Source organism: Nerophis ophidion, linkage group LG23 (genome assembly GCF_033978795.1).
Source record: "Nerophis ophidion isolate RoL-2023_Sa linkage group LG23, RoL_Noph_v1.0, whole genome shotgun sequence".
In the NCBI taxonomy this organism is placed as follows: Eukaryota; Metazoa; Chordata; class Actinopteri; order Syngnathiformes; family Syngnathidae; genus Nerophis; species Nerophis ophidion.
Genome location: NC_084633.1, coordinates 41,780,939 through 41,795,403, shown reverse-complemented (window position 1 = coordinate 41,795,403; position 14,465 = coordinate 41,780,939). Strand labels below are relative to the sequence as shown.

At 37.5% G+C, this 14,465-nt stretch overlaps 2 protein-coding genes across 5 annotated transcripts in view; one reads left to right on the top strand and one right to left on the bottom strand.

Annotated features, from left to right (window-relative positions):
• Positions 1-14,465, bottom strand: part of rsad1 (radical S-adenosyl methionine domain containing 1) — a 42,250-nt gene that overhangs the window by 493 nt on the left and 27,292 nt on the right. Inside the window, exon 10 of one of the 4 annotated variants that reach the window (XM_061884660.1) lies at positions 13,105-13,373. The exons of 2 other annotated variants lie outside the window; for them this stretch is intronic. In XM_061884660.1, the coding sequence (XP_061740644.1) occupies positions 13,372-13,373 (2 nt within the window). In that variant the 3' untranslated portion in view covers positions 13,105-13,371. One more of the 4 variants, XM_061884659.1, reaches the window with a different exon arrangement.
• On the top strand, positions 4,565-10,106 carry rasd2a (RASD family member 2a). Its single transcript, XM_061885139.1, has 2 exons — positions 4,565-5,550; positions 9,486-10,106. Exons 1-2 carry the CDS (start codon positions 5,082-5,084, stop codon positions 9,986-9,988), a joined length of 972 nt encoding a protein of 323 aa, XP_061741123.1. The 5' UTR covers positions 4,565-5,081; the 3' UTR covers positions 9,989-10,106.

Sequence of the window (14,465 nt, the reverse complement as noted above, 5' to 3'; positions counted from 1 at the left end):
GTGACACCCACTATCTAAGTTACATTTAAAGCAGTGTGGGTGGCACTGGGAGCAGGTGGGTAAAGTGTCTTGCCCAAAGACACAACGGCAGTAACTAGGATGGCACAAGTGGGAATCGAACCTGCAACCCTAAAGTTGCTGGCACGGCCACTCTACCAACCGAGCTATGCCGCCCCATTACAAATACATAGTATACTAGTACATTGTTACTAATACTATGTATTAGTAACAAAATAATAATAATCAAAATAATAGTAATAATCATAAAAGATACAGTAAATAAAAACATTTAAATTAATAATAATAATCATATTAATACTAATGATAATCCATTGTCTACCGCTTGTCCCTATCATAATAAAAATAAAATGAAATAGTAATAATGATGAAAATAATATTACAATTAATAATGAAAATATTAAATAAAAAAAATTCCATTGAAATGAATGACAATGATATTACAATACAATTAATGATAATAGTGATTATAATAGTAATAAAATAATAATAATAATAATCATAAAAATTACAGTAAATAACAAAATTAAAAAGGATAATAATAAAATAGTAATAATGATAGTAATGAAGATAATGATGAAAATTATAAAAATATAATTGAAATTAATGACAATAATAACATTACAATACAATTAATAGTAATACTTATCATATCTAATAGTAATAATGAGAATATTAAAATTAATAATAATAATGAAGATAATAATATTAATAATACAAATAATAATCGTGAAAAAAATTATTAAAAAAATGAAAATAACAATTTAAACTAATGATAATAACAACGATAATGAGAATAAAAATGACTGATAACAATAGCATTGATAATGATAGTAGCAAAATAATAGTAATAATCATAAAAATTACAGTAAATAATACAATTGAAATAATAATATTAATACTGATAATGAGAATAAAATAGTAATAATGATAATATTTATGAAATAATAATGAAGACATTAATGATGAAAATTATAGAAATACAATTGAAATTAATGACAATAATAATAATATTACAATTAATAATAATCATGATCATAGTAGTAATAATGAAAATATCAAAATTAATAATAATAATGAAATTAATAATAATAATATTAGTAATACAAATAATAATAACCATATAATGAAAATAATAATTTAAACTAATGATTATAAGAATTAAATTACTGATGTTGATAATAATAATAGCAATGATGATAGTAATAAAATAATAATAAAAATAGCAATAATCATGAAAATTACAGTAAATAATAACAATGAAATAAATAATATTAATACTGACAACGATAATAAAATAAAATAGTAATAATGATGATGATAATAACAATGATAATAAAAATATTAAAATGAGTGATAATAATAATAATGAATTTAAATATAATATTAGTAATACAAGAATAACCATGAAAATAATAATTACAAAAATAATGAAAATACTCATTTAAATTAATGATAACAATGATAATAAGAATGACATTACTGATAATAATAATAGTAGTAATAATAATATTAATGAAATAATAATAAAAAATGTAATAATCATCATCATAAAAATTCAAATGAATAATACAATTTAAATTAATAATAATATTGGTAATAATTATTTATAAAACAAGCTTGCCTTTCTTCGTAGATCCTCCAAATGAGCTGCTTGGCATTAGCCCAATTTGTGACCTTTTTTTCCAAGTGTGACGTCAGTGATATCTCCACATATGGTAGACATTTACCCAAAGTGCTTTTGCGCAAATCCGCTATTGTAGTCAGACGCCGTAGTCAGTAAGTTCTTTTTTTTTTTTTTTGTAAATGCACATGCATTCTTCCGCTGTTGCCATTTCTAAAACCAAGTAGCGTATCGCTCCAATGGAAACGCTAAAAAGTGCAAGATGGATGACAGAGATGTGAGAGTGGAGCCACATAAATAGAAGCGCCCACACAACAGCGTGTCCTGAAGACATTGTCTTTAGGTGCTCTGTAAAACATCATCCATGCAAACTTTTGACCAAAGAACCACCAACACATGTTGTGTAGAGCACAAGTGTGGTTCCTTAGTGCGGGGGTCGGCAACCTATGGCCATATTGGAGCAAAAATACAAAAACAAACATGTCTGGAGCCGCAAAAAAATGTAAAGATATATTACATACAGATAGTGTGTCATGAGATATAAATTGAATTATGAGGACTTAAAGGAAACTAAATGAGCTCAAATATAGCTACAAATGAGACATAATGATGCAATATGTACATACAGCTAGCCTAAATAGCATGTTAGCATCGATTAGCTTGCAGGGACCAAATATGTCTGATTAGCACTCCACACAAGTCAATAACATCAACAAAACTCACCTTTGTGCATTCATGCACAACGTTAAAAGTTTGGTGGACAAAATGAGACAGAAAAAGAAGTGGCATAAAACACGTCTTAGAAAGTCGGAGAAAGTTATACATGTAAACAAACTAGGGTGAGTTCAAGGACCGCCAAAAATAGTAGGACAAAACGGCACTCGCCAAAAACTGGAATCAGTGAAGCATGTTTGTCCATTTGCAGAAACCATATTAAAACAAAACATGTATTTTTTTCCCCTTATTTTTTTTTTTGTATTTTTCACACATCTTTGAAAAAGCTCCAGAGAACCACTAGGGCGGCGCTAAAGAGCCGCCCTAACCCCCGCCTTAGTGGGTTATGTTGTGAAGTAGCTCTAGAAGGCAGGACACTTCATGCTCAGCTCAGTGTATTCTGTGCTAAGACAAATAAAGTAAGCACGCCCCCTTGTGGTGTGGCGTGGAACTGCAGGTGATTAACTCCATCACCAAATCTTCCTCCCCATTGAGGTAGAAGAGCTAGTCCATAGTGGATCTAACATAATAGTGAGAGTCCAGTCCATAGTGGATCTAACATTATAGTGAGAGTCCAGTCCATAGTGGATCTAACATAATAGTGAAAGTCCAGTCCATAGTGGATCTAACATAATAGTGTGAGAGTCCAGTCCATAGTGGATCTAACATAATAGTGTGAGAGTCCAGTCCATAGTGGATCTAACATAATAGTGAGAGTCCAGTCCATAGTGGATCTAACATTATAGTGAGAGTCCAGTCCATAGTGGATCTAACATAATAGTGTGAGAGTCCAGTCCATAGTGGATCTAACATAATAGTGTGAGAGTCCAGTCCATAGTGGATCTAACATAATAGTGTGAGTCCAGTCCATAGTGGATCTAACATAATAGTGTGAGAGTCCAGTCCATAGTGAATCTAACATAATAGTGAGAGAGTCAAGTCCATAGTGGATCTAACATAATAGTGAGAGTCCAGTCCATAGTGGATCTAACATAATAGTGAGAGTCCAGTCCATAGTGGATCTAACATAATAGTGAGAGTCCAGTCCATAGTGGATCCAACATAATAGTGAGAGTCCAGTCCATAGTGGATCTAACATAATAGTGAGAGTCCAGTCCATAGTGGATCTAACATAATAGTGTGAGGGTCCAGTCCATAGTGGATCTAACATAATAGTGTGAGAGTCCAGTCCATAGTGGATCTAACATAATAGTGTGAGGGTCCAGTCCATAGTGGATCTAACATAATAGTGTGAGAGTCCAGTCCATAGTGGATCTAACATAATAGTGAGAGTCCAGTCCATAGTGGATCTAACATAATAGTGTGAGAGTCCAGTCCATAGTGGATCTAACATAATAGTGTGAGAGTCCAGTCCATAGTGGATCTAACATAATAGTGTGAGAGTCCAGTCCATAGTGGATCTAACATAATAGTGAGAGTCCAGTCCATAGTGGATCTAACATAATAGTGAGAGTCCAGTCCATAGTGGATCTAACATAATAGTGAGAGTCCAGTCCATAGTGGATCCAACATAATAGTGTGAGAGTCCAGTCCATAGTAGATCTAACATAATAGTGAGAGTCCAGTCCATAGTGGATCTAACATAATAGTGAGAGTCCAGTCCATAGTGGATCTAACATAATAGTGAGAGTCCAGTCCATAGTGGATCTAACATAATAGTGAGAGTCCAGTCCATAGTAGATCTAACATAATAGTGTGAGAGTCCAGTCCATAGTAGATCTAACATAATAGTGAGAGTCCAGTCCATAGTGGGCTAGCAGGAGATCATCTTGAGTGGAGACAGGTCAGCAGCACAGAGACGTCCCCAACTGATGCACAGATGAGTGGTCCACCCCGGGTCCCAATTTTGGACAGCTAGCACATCATCTGTGGTCACCATGTATGATGTCACCTAGAGGCAGCACTTAGATCCCACATCAGGGCAAGTAAAAAACCTCAACCCAGTGTGAATTTCACTGTGGAGGGACATTAGCGGCTTGTGGCTGTCAAAGTGCAGGACATAAGTGTCATCATCAAACATTGGCTGGAGGGAATTGTCACCCTGTTCCTTTTGAGAGGCTTTTGTCCCGGGCTACAAGTGCTTCATGACGAGACCTTTTTTGGGGGAATAATTGATGTTGCCTAGGCTGACTGGATCGGGGGGGGGGGGGGCAGCCTCCTGATGGTATTTAGAGTGAATCATAGCGCAGGGAGGGAGTGTTTCTGCAAGAGTCGTGCTCACTGCAGAGCACGACTTGGCTTTGGTAGGCTCCATCATCAGGTGCACCTGCACTGCAGGACCGGGACAGATGTGTCTGGTATGTTGCTGAAACATCCAGGACAAATACTTCAGTTGTGACAACAGCTTGGAAAAACACAGACAATGATGCCTGATGTTTCATCCTTCCCGTATCCGTGACGACAAGGATGCGGGCAATCATCCACTCCATTCATGCATAATGAGACCGGGAAGATGAGGTGTGAACAAATGAGTCCGAAATGGGAGCGGGAGGGGGGGAGCTTCTAAAAACGGAGCGTGCTCCCTGGATGACGCTGGATGACGAACACAGCGTGTGGAGTGTGGGTGTATAAAAGACCAGAGTGTGGGTGTATAAAAGACCAAAGTGTGGGTGTATAAAAGACCAAAGTGTGTTGAGCTGGGAGCACACATGGGGAGACCAGCAGGATTCTGACACCCATGTCTGACGTCCGACGCTGAACAAAGATGAACAGAAACGAGAAGTTCCACCTTCCCGTTGATGGCGTCTTGCAAATGTTCAACACCTTCACCGGGCGCCAGAGCCCCACCCTCACACCCGTCCTGCGTCAACAGCACCCGAAGGTGTTGTCCAAGAGCAGCGTGGGTCTCCTGGAGACGGTCAAAGGGCGATGGACGCCGCGGGACAGGAGAGCCTTGGAGAGCGTCTCCAGCGACCCGCTCCCCCCCGGGCGTGCGCAGGTGATCAAGCCCAGGAACCGTCACAGAATGGTGGTACTGGGCGCTCCCCGGGTGGGCAAGACCAACGTGGTGAGGAGATTCCTCGGGGAAGACTTCCAGGAGCAGTATGAACCCACAGCAGAGGACTTCCACAGGAAGCTGTTCCACGTCGGAGGGGAAACATACCAAGTGGACATTCTGGACGCCTCCATAGAGAGAAACTTCCCGGCAAAACGGAGACTCTCCATCCTGTCAGGTGAACTTTTATTGTCCAATCTAGTGCAGCAAAGAGATATTATTGTTATAAGAGTAATTACCGTTTTTTTCCGGCTATAAGTCGCATTTTTATTCATAGTTTGGGGGTGCGACTTATGTGTGAAATTATTAACACGTTACCGTAAAATATCAAATAATATTATTTAGCTCATTCACATAAGAGACTAGACCAGAGGTCACCAACACCAGGTGGCCCGTAAGGACCAGATGAGTCGCCCGCTGGCCTGTTCTAAAAATAGCTCAAATAGCAGCACTTACCAGTGAGCTGCCTCTATTTTTTAAATTGTATTTATTTACTAGCAAGCTGGTCTCGCTTCGCTGGACATTTTTAATTCTAAGAGAGACAAAACTCAAATAGAATTTGAAAATCCAAGAAAATATTTTAAAGACTTGGTCTTCACTTGTTTAAATAAATTCATTTTTTTTTTTTTACTTTGCTTCTTATAACTTTCAGAAAGACAATTTTAGAGAAAAAATACAACCTTAGAAATGATTTTTAAACACATATACCTTTTTACCTTTTCAATTCCTTCCTCTTCTTTCCTGACAATTTAAATCAATGTTCAAGTATTTTTTTTTATTGTAAAGAATAATAAATACATTTTAATTTAATTCTTCATTTTAGCTTCTGTTTTTTCGACGAAGAATATTTGTGAAATATTTTTTCAAACTTATTATGATTAAAATTCAAAATAATTATTCTGGCAAATCTGTAGAATCAAATTTAAATTTTATTTCAAACTCTTTTGAATTTCTTTTAAAAATTTTGTTCTGGAAAATCTAGAAGAAATAATGATTTGTCTTTGTTAGAAATATAGCTTGGTCCAATTTGTTATATATTCTAACAAAGTGCAGATTGGATTTTAACCTTTTTAAAACATGTCATCAAAATTCTAAAATTAATCTTAATCAGGAAAAATTACTAATGATGTTCCAAAAATTCTTTTAAAAAATGTTTTCAAAAAGATTCGAATTAGCTAGTTTTTCTCTTCTTTTTTTCGGTTGAATTTTAAAGAGTCGAAATTGAAGATAGTTTATATTTATTGTGAGAACTCATTAAGATGATCTGTGTTCCCACAAAGATAAATATCATTAATTATTAATAATAACAGAGTTAAAGGTAAGTTGAGCAAATTGGCTATTTCTGGCAATTTATTTGAGTGTGTATCAAACTGGTAGCCCTTGGCATTAATCAGTACCCAAGAAGTAGCTCTTGCTTTCAAAAAGGTTGCTGACCCCTGGACTAGACGTATAAGATTTCATGGGATTTATGGATTAGGAGTGAGAGATAGTTTGGTAAAGGTATAGCATGTTCTATATGTTATAGTTATTTGAATGACTCTTAGGTTAACATAGCAGTTGCTTATTTATGCCTCATATAACCTACACTTATTCAGCATGTTCTTCACTATTCTTTATTCATTTTAAATTGCCTTTCAAATGTCTATTCTTGCTGTTGGCTTTAATCAAATAAATTTCCCCCAAAAATGCAAAAAGTGCGACATATATATGTTCTTTTCCTTCTTTATTATGCATTTTCGGCAGGTGCGACTCATACTCCGGAAAATGTGGTAGAATGTTGTTTATCTTACTATATCAGGATATAAAGCTGTTATATTTTACATTGTATATGTTGGAGGTGGAAGTCTTGTTGACATCATTATTAGATTTCGATGAATATATAGTTTATACCTGTAAAAAGAAATGTTCGACTATTAGTAGAACGCATGGTGTATGAGTCATTATCATTATCCATCTATTTTCTACCGCTTGTCCCTTTCGGGGTGGCGGGGGGTGCTGGAGCCTATCTACGCTGTATTCATTATTACATTTATAAATATTTTAGCTGATTAGCTTCAATTTTTGAGGCATGTATTTGCCTTGTGTGACATGTAAAATGACTAGTCACATGGTAACGCTGAATTTGAACCCATTTTAAATTGGTATTATAAAGTATACAATTTAGAATTAATTTAAATGTATTAAAACTAAAGATTTTATATTGTTTGTCCATGTATTGTGCTTTTTAAAGAACCTTGTATTATTCGTCAGTTACTTAGATTTCCAGCTTAGCTTATTAGTTTATTGAATAATTAAAATGTGTATTAAAAGTGCGACATGAAAGTCGATAATATAACAATAAGTAAGTCAATAATTAACACTGGAAGATTCTAGCACTAAAGCAGGCGTGTCAAACTGATTTGCATTGAGGGCCACATCGCAGTTATGGTTACTCTCAGAGGGCCACTTTAAACAGTGAATAATATACAGTACGAATATAAATAAAACATTTATTATTGTCTATGTATTTGATTATTATCTTTTTTTTTAATGTAGGCTATACAAAACCAAATCTTTAGCTGTATAAAACTGGCATTTTACCATATTTGCATTTTTGTTTTTACAGCATATCAAATAAATTTAAAAAATACATGGAATTAAATCAAATTCATGGAAAAAACGGTAATAGTGTTTCGTTTTGTTTTCTGTGAAAAAATGAATGCAAGTTCTTTTTTACACTGTAAAATCTACGTTTTTTGTGTTTTATAGTGTATTTATCAGTCTATATTGAAAGTGGATTTTACTGTAAAATGTTTACAAGAACAGTTTGTTGGATGACTTGCTTTGAAATCATAAGTAATGGTAAATGGGTTATACTTGTATAGCACTTTTCTAGCTTCAAGGTACTCTTTGACACTATTTCCACATTCACCCATTCACACACATACCGATGGCAGGAGCTGCCATGCAAGGCTCTAACCACCACCCATCAGGAGCAAGGGTGAAGTGTCTCGCTCCAGGACACAACGGATGTGACGAGGTTGGTAGAAGGTGGGGATTGAACCAGGAACCTTTAGGTTTCTGGCACGGCCACTCTCCCAACCGCGCCACTGTTAGAATAAATACGTGTAAGTTATCACACAACTCTTATGCTTAAAGGCCGTTGCTATAGTTATTATCAATTGTGCTGAAGTTGTACTTTTCTATCCGTGCAAAGGGACAACTTGCAATCCAAGATTGTGAGTCATCCCGTATCAGCGTTTGTGTCCAGAACATCCGAATACCGTGACGCAGACAAAGCAGAGACAGGGCGATATCACAAGTGTCAGCACATTTGCATTTCGGAATAATCATATATTGTGTCTAACTGGGGCTGCTGAAATAACCCCCCTTCCTTCAGAAGCAGCCTCAGTAATGTAACCAGGGACCTCCCAAATAAATAGAGGAGCACGTGGGTCTGGACCTTATAGCGTGGTGGGAGATTGTAACTGAGTGTGCAGCCCCGAATGTCTCTCCTCATTGAGCCAAATTGAACTCTGTCGCTGCACGATTCCTTACTTCTTGTCTGTTTAATAGATGTCATCAGTGTTTGAACCTGACACCTTCTTGGTCCTTCGAGCCGGATCGGCTTTGTCTGATGTTCTGGACACAAACACTGATAAGAGACGACTGCAATCCAAGATTGCAAGTTGTCCCTTTTCACAGATAGAAAAGTACAACTTCTGCACAATTGATAACTATAGCAACGGCCTTTAAACATAAGAGTTGTGTGATAACTTCTACATAATTATTCTAACAGCCACGCCGTCCCCGTTAGATATTTATCTTTATTTGAACAATAAGATTTTGTTGTATTATTAGAGATGATTAAAGTGTAAATATAAGTAATTGTACGCAGTGCATTTATTTGTGTGATACATTTATGGAAAAAAGATAAAGTACTTTATTTACACATATTTTCACGCTTTGATGTGGCGGGCCAGATCTGAGTTTGACACCTGTGCACTAAAGTTAGTGGTAACTGCCACCTGGGGGCGTATTTACAAGGATTGCTATGGATTTGCTGTGATCCTTTCAGTTCAATCCGTTTGGAAGTAGCGTAACCATCCTGGTGGAATGTGCTTCTCTCCTCAGGTGACATCTTCCTGCTGGTCTTCAGTCTGGACGACAGAGAGTCCTTGACTGAAGTCTGTGAGCTCCTCGGCGAGATCAGAGCCGCCCAGACCAAGCTGCTCAAGTTCAAAGGGCCGGCCAGGTTGCCAGCGCTGGTCTGCGGCAATAAACTGGACCTCCACGCTCAAAGAGCGGTCAGCAGGTCGGAGGTCACCAAGGCCCTGGCTCGCGACGTCGCCTACGTGGAGACCTCGTCCAAGCACGGCACCGGGCTAGAGGCGGCGTTCAGGGAGCTGGCGGCCATAAGCGGCCTGCCGGGCGAGACCGAGCCCTCCAAGCATCAGCTGGTCTCCATAGCGGCCTACCGCTCCTTGTGCGAGGACCAGCGGGGCCGCGGGCGCAGCCGCACCCCCTGCGCCGCCGTGGACCCCCTGGTGCGGCGGCCCAGCTTCAACAGCGACCTGCGACTGGTGCTTGGATCAAGCGGCAAGGCCGACAAACCCGAGAGGTGTCAGATTCAATGAATCGTGAGCGCCTCTCCACAGAAACCAATTGCAGTAGTATGCTGCAATGTTGTATTACGTAAGGAGTTATACTCTGTACTAGCTGGCTGGACCAGCGCCTTCCTTTTCTATAAATCTCTCCAACTTCACAACCCTCGTCCGAATGTCTTCTTTGCTGACGCACGTTCCAGAAAAAGATGCAGCTGGAGAGCACTCAGCTGTTTCCAGCTAGTGATGCAAAATATACCTCAAGTGTGGGCTGGTGACTCAGACTCAGACCTTAAGCTCGTCTTCTCATTGTCAGATAGATGGGAGCACCCACTCATGCGTGGAGGAGGTGTGTTAGTGTTAGTCAGTGCGGGTCACTCCATTAGCTACATAACGGCTTACAACCCATGATGACCAGGATGCGTGAGATGAGCTGGACCAGCTAGACCAGACCTGGGCACATGAAGGAAGGCCCGAGAGCTGAACACGGCCCGTTAGGCTTTTCAATATCATTGTTTTAGATCAGTGGTCAGCAACCTTTTTGAAAGCAAGAGCTACTTCTTGGCTACTGATTAATGCCAAGGGCTACCAGTTTGATACACACTTAAATAAATTGCCGGAAATAGCCAATTTGCTCAATTTACCTTTAACTCTATGTTATTATTAATAATTAATGATATTTATCTTTCTGGAAACACTGATCATCTTAAGGATTTCTCACAATAAATATATATTTTGGATGACATGTTTTAAATAGGTTAAAATCCAATCTGCACTTTGTTAGAATATATAACAAATTGGACCAAGCGATATTTCTAACAAAGACAAATCATTATTTCTTCTAGATTTTCCAGAACAATTTTTTTTAAAGAAATTCAAAAGACTTTGAAACAAGATTTAATTTTCATTCCACAGATTTTCTAGATTTGCCAGAATAATTTTTTGAATTTTAATCATAATAAGTTTGAAGAAATATTTCACAAATATTCTTCGTCGAAAAAACAGAAGCTAAAATGAAGAATTAAATTAAAATGTATTTAATATTCTTTACAATAAAAAAAAAATATATACTTGAACATTGATTTAAATTGTCAGGAAAGAAGAGGAAGGAATTTAAAAGGTAAAAATGAAATGTGTTTAAAAATCCTAAAATCATTTTTAAGGTTGTATTTTTTCTCTACAATTGTCTTTCTGAAAGTTATAAGAAGCAAAGTAAAAAAATAAATGAATTTATTTAAACAAGTGAAGTCCAAGTCTTTAAAATATTTTCTTGGATTTTCAAATTCTATTTGAGTTTTGTCTCTCTTAGAATTAAAAATGTCCAGCAAAGCGAGACCAGCTTGCTAATAAATAAATACAATTTAAAAAATAGAGGCAGCTCACTGGTAAGTGCTGCTATTTGAGCTATTTTTAGAACAGGCCAGCGGGCGACTCATCTGGTCCTTACGGGCGACCCCTGTTTTAGACGGTCATCTAATTAGTTACTATGGTCATATAATTAGTTACTAGGGTCATCTTTTACCATGAATTGATTAACGTGGACCCCGACTTAAACAAGTTGAAAAACTTATTGGGGTGTTACCATTTAGTGGTCAATTTTGGGGAATATGTACTGTACTGTGCAATCTACTAATAAAAGTTTCAATCGATCAATCAATCAAATTACTTACTATGGTAATGTAATTAGTTCCTATGGTCATCTAATTAGTTAGTATGGTCATCTAAATAGTTACTATCAGAATACCTTTATTGTCATTGTATGGAAACAACAATATTGTCATCTCATAGTCATTCTCATTGACGTCCCACTGGGTTGTGAGTTTTTCCTTGCCCTTATGTGGGCGCTCGACCGCCGATGTCGTTGTGGCTTGTGCAGCCGTTTGAGACACTTGTGATTTAGGGCTACATAAATAAACATTGATTTATTGATTGATTGATCTAAATAGTTACTATAGTAATGCAATTAGTTCCTATGGTCATCTAATTAGTTACTATCAGAATACCTTTATTGTCATTGTATGGCAACAACAATATTGTCATCTCATAGTCATTCTCATTGACGTCCCACTGGGTTGTGAGTTTTTCCTTGCCCTTATGTGGGCGCTGAACCGCCAATGCCTTTGTGGCTTGTGCAGCCGTTTGAGACACTTGTGATTTAGGGCTACATAAATAAACATTGATTGATTGATCTAAATAGTTACATGGTAATGCAATTAGTTACTATTGTCATCTAATTAGTTACTATGATTTTTTTGATTGATTGATACTTTTATTAGTAGATTGCACAGTACAGTACATATTCCGTACAATTGACCAGTAAATGGTAACACCCCAATAAGTTTTTCACCTCGTTTAAGTCAGGGTCCACGTTAATCAATTCATGGTTATCTAGTTAGTTACTATGGTAATGTAGTTAGTTACTATGCTCATCTAATGAGTTAATATGGTCATCCAATTAATAGGTACCAAGCAGTGTGGATGGGGAGTGTTTCCACAGAGAGTTTCCAGAACCTGAAATGTGGGTGTCAGGGACAGACGTGGAAGGAGATTTTACAACAAAGTTGTAAATCTTAGTGATATATCACATATATCAGATTGTAGCTGGGTTTATTTTACCCTTCACGTTCATATTTTACTGTGTATGTTGCATTTTTGTTGTGTTTGGCTTGATTGTAAAATATGTGTATGGAGAGGGGGTGTGACCTTCATATGTTGTCAATATTCACTGTTTTATCATTCATAGTTAATATTGTAAATCGCACATTCTTTATTTTCATGTACATTCTGCGTGTCTCATTCAGTAAAAAAGTTTAAAATTCCAATCTTAAAGGCGGTCTGTCATAACGTTTTAGCATTGAATCAGACAATATTGCGAGGTTTTGTATTAGTCTTTTTGAAGATAGATATACCGGCCCCCAGACACATTTTTATCTATAAATTTGCCCCCCCGAGGCAAAATAATTGCCCAGGCCTGAGCTAAATGGTAAAAAAACAAAAACATGCTGTTGAAGATTTTAAAGTATCTGGATGAGTACATTGCAATCTGCCTTGGTGACACAGTTTAGCTACCTTGGCAGTATAACTGCACAAGATGGATACTGTTACAAATGTCGTGGAAATTTTCTTAAAAACGATCCTTTAGTGACAAATAGTTTTAAAATGATTTATTAAAGTAACAAACAAATAATAACAAGCTTTGCAAAGCGAGACCAAACCAGAACGACACATCCGTTCGTTCCAGCTTGTTCCAACCTCTTTAGAATTTGACATGACAATTATACATTCTCAGAAGTCCCACCCTCCATGCTCATTTACATACAGTACACCAGTGCAATGAATACCCAAAGTCCTGTGAAGGGGAGAGGGTGTCGTTTGCCCAGAGGAAGGGGGTCACTCAGGAAAGGGGAACAATTTAGCTCTGTTGGGGGTCAAGAATAAATGACACATATGCCCAGGTCAACTAAAGTCCACATGTCACATCAGAGACACAGGAGACAGAGCTTGATCAGATAATATATCTCTTGCTAAGTGTCACATTCTTGAGCCCAATAAACAACTTTTGGTACCCAGTCCAAAGACCATCATCTATTAAAACGAGTACAAGTAATTTTGCTATCACACAAACCAGTCAAGGATCGTACGTGCGAAAGATGAGTTTTCTACGAGAAAAGAACTGCTGACGAAGGTCTTTAGTCTGTCCTTTAGAAAGAGAATAATCAAGACAGTGGTCTGGGGCACAAGAAACATGGACACTTGGCAAAGAAGAGCTCAGAAGACTGGAAAGCTGCGAGATGTGGATGTGGCGGAAGGTCATCAACATCCGCTGGTCGGGCAAGAGAAGTAAAGAAAACGTGCTACAGCAGGTCGGGGAAGAAAGGGCTATCGCAGGGGTCGGGAACCTTTTTGGCTGAGAGAGCCAAGAAGCCAAATATTTAAAAATGTATTTCCCTAAGAGCCATATAATATTTTTTTTATACACTGAACACAACTAAAAGCGTGCATTTCTAAGTAAGACCAACATTTCCAGAGTATAATAAGTCTCTTATTCTTTGTAATAACATTGTTATTCTGAAGCTAATTGTGGAGGGGGCGTGGCCTGCGGGCCTGCAGCAAAGCGGGATGTTGCCAGGACCGGCCTCGAAATCAGCGACAGGTGCGTAGACGGCCCACCTGGGCCTTTTTATCTAATCACCTGTCGCTCTGTTATAAGCAGCAGCCAGGAGGAGAGACAGGGTTGGGGCTGGAGCCAGAGCGCGAGTGAGGACGAAAGAGAAAAAGACAATTGCTGTAAAGCAACTGAGAGAAAAATAAAATAAAACAATATTGTAACCCTAAAACAGGCTCTTGGTGGTCTGAAGAACCCCCAGGAGGGCAAGCCCCACACTAACCAATAATAAATAAATTACTTCTTACCATTAACGCAACTTCTTGAACATAAAAATGCATGAGAATGTTTTATATTTTGAACGTTGTTTTTAACACTGTGATTACAAGTGGAATTATTCATTAC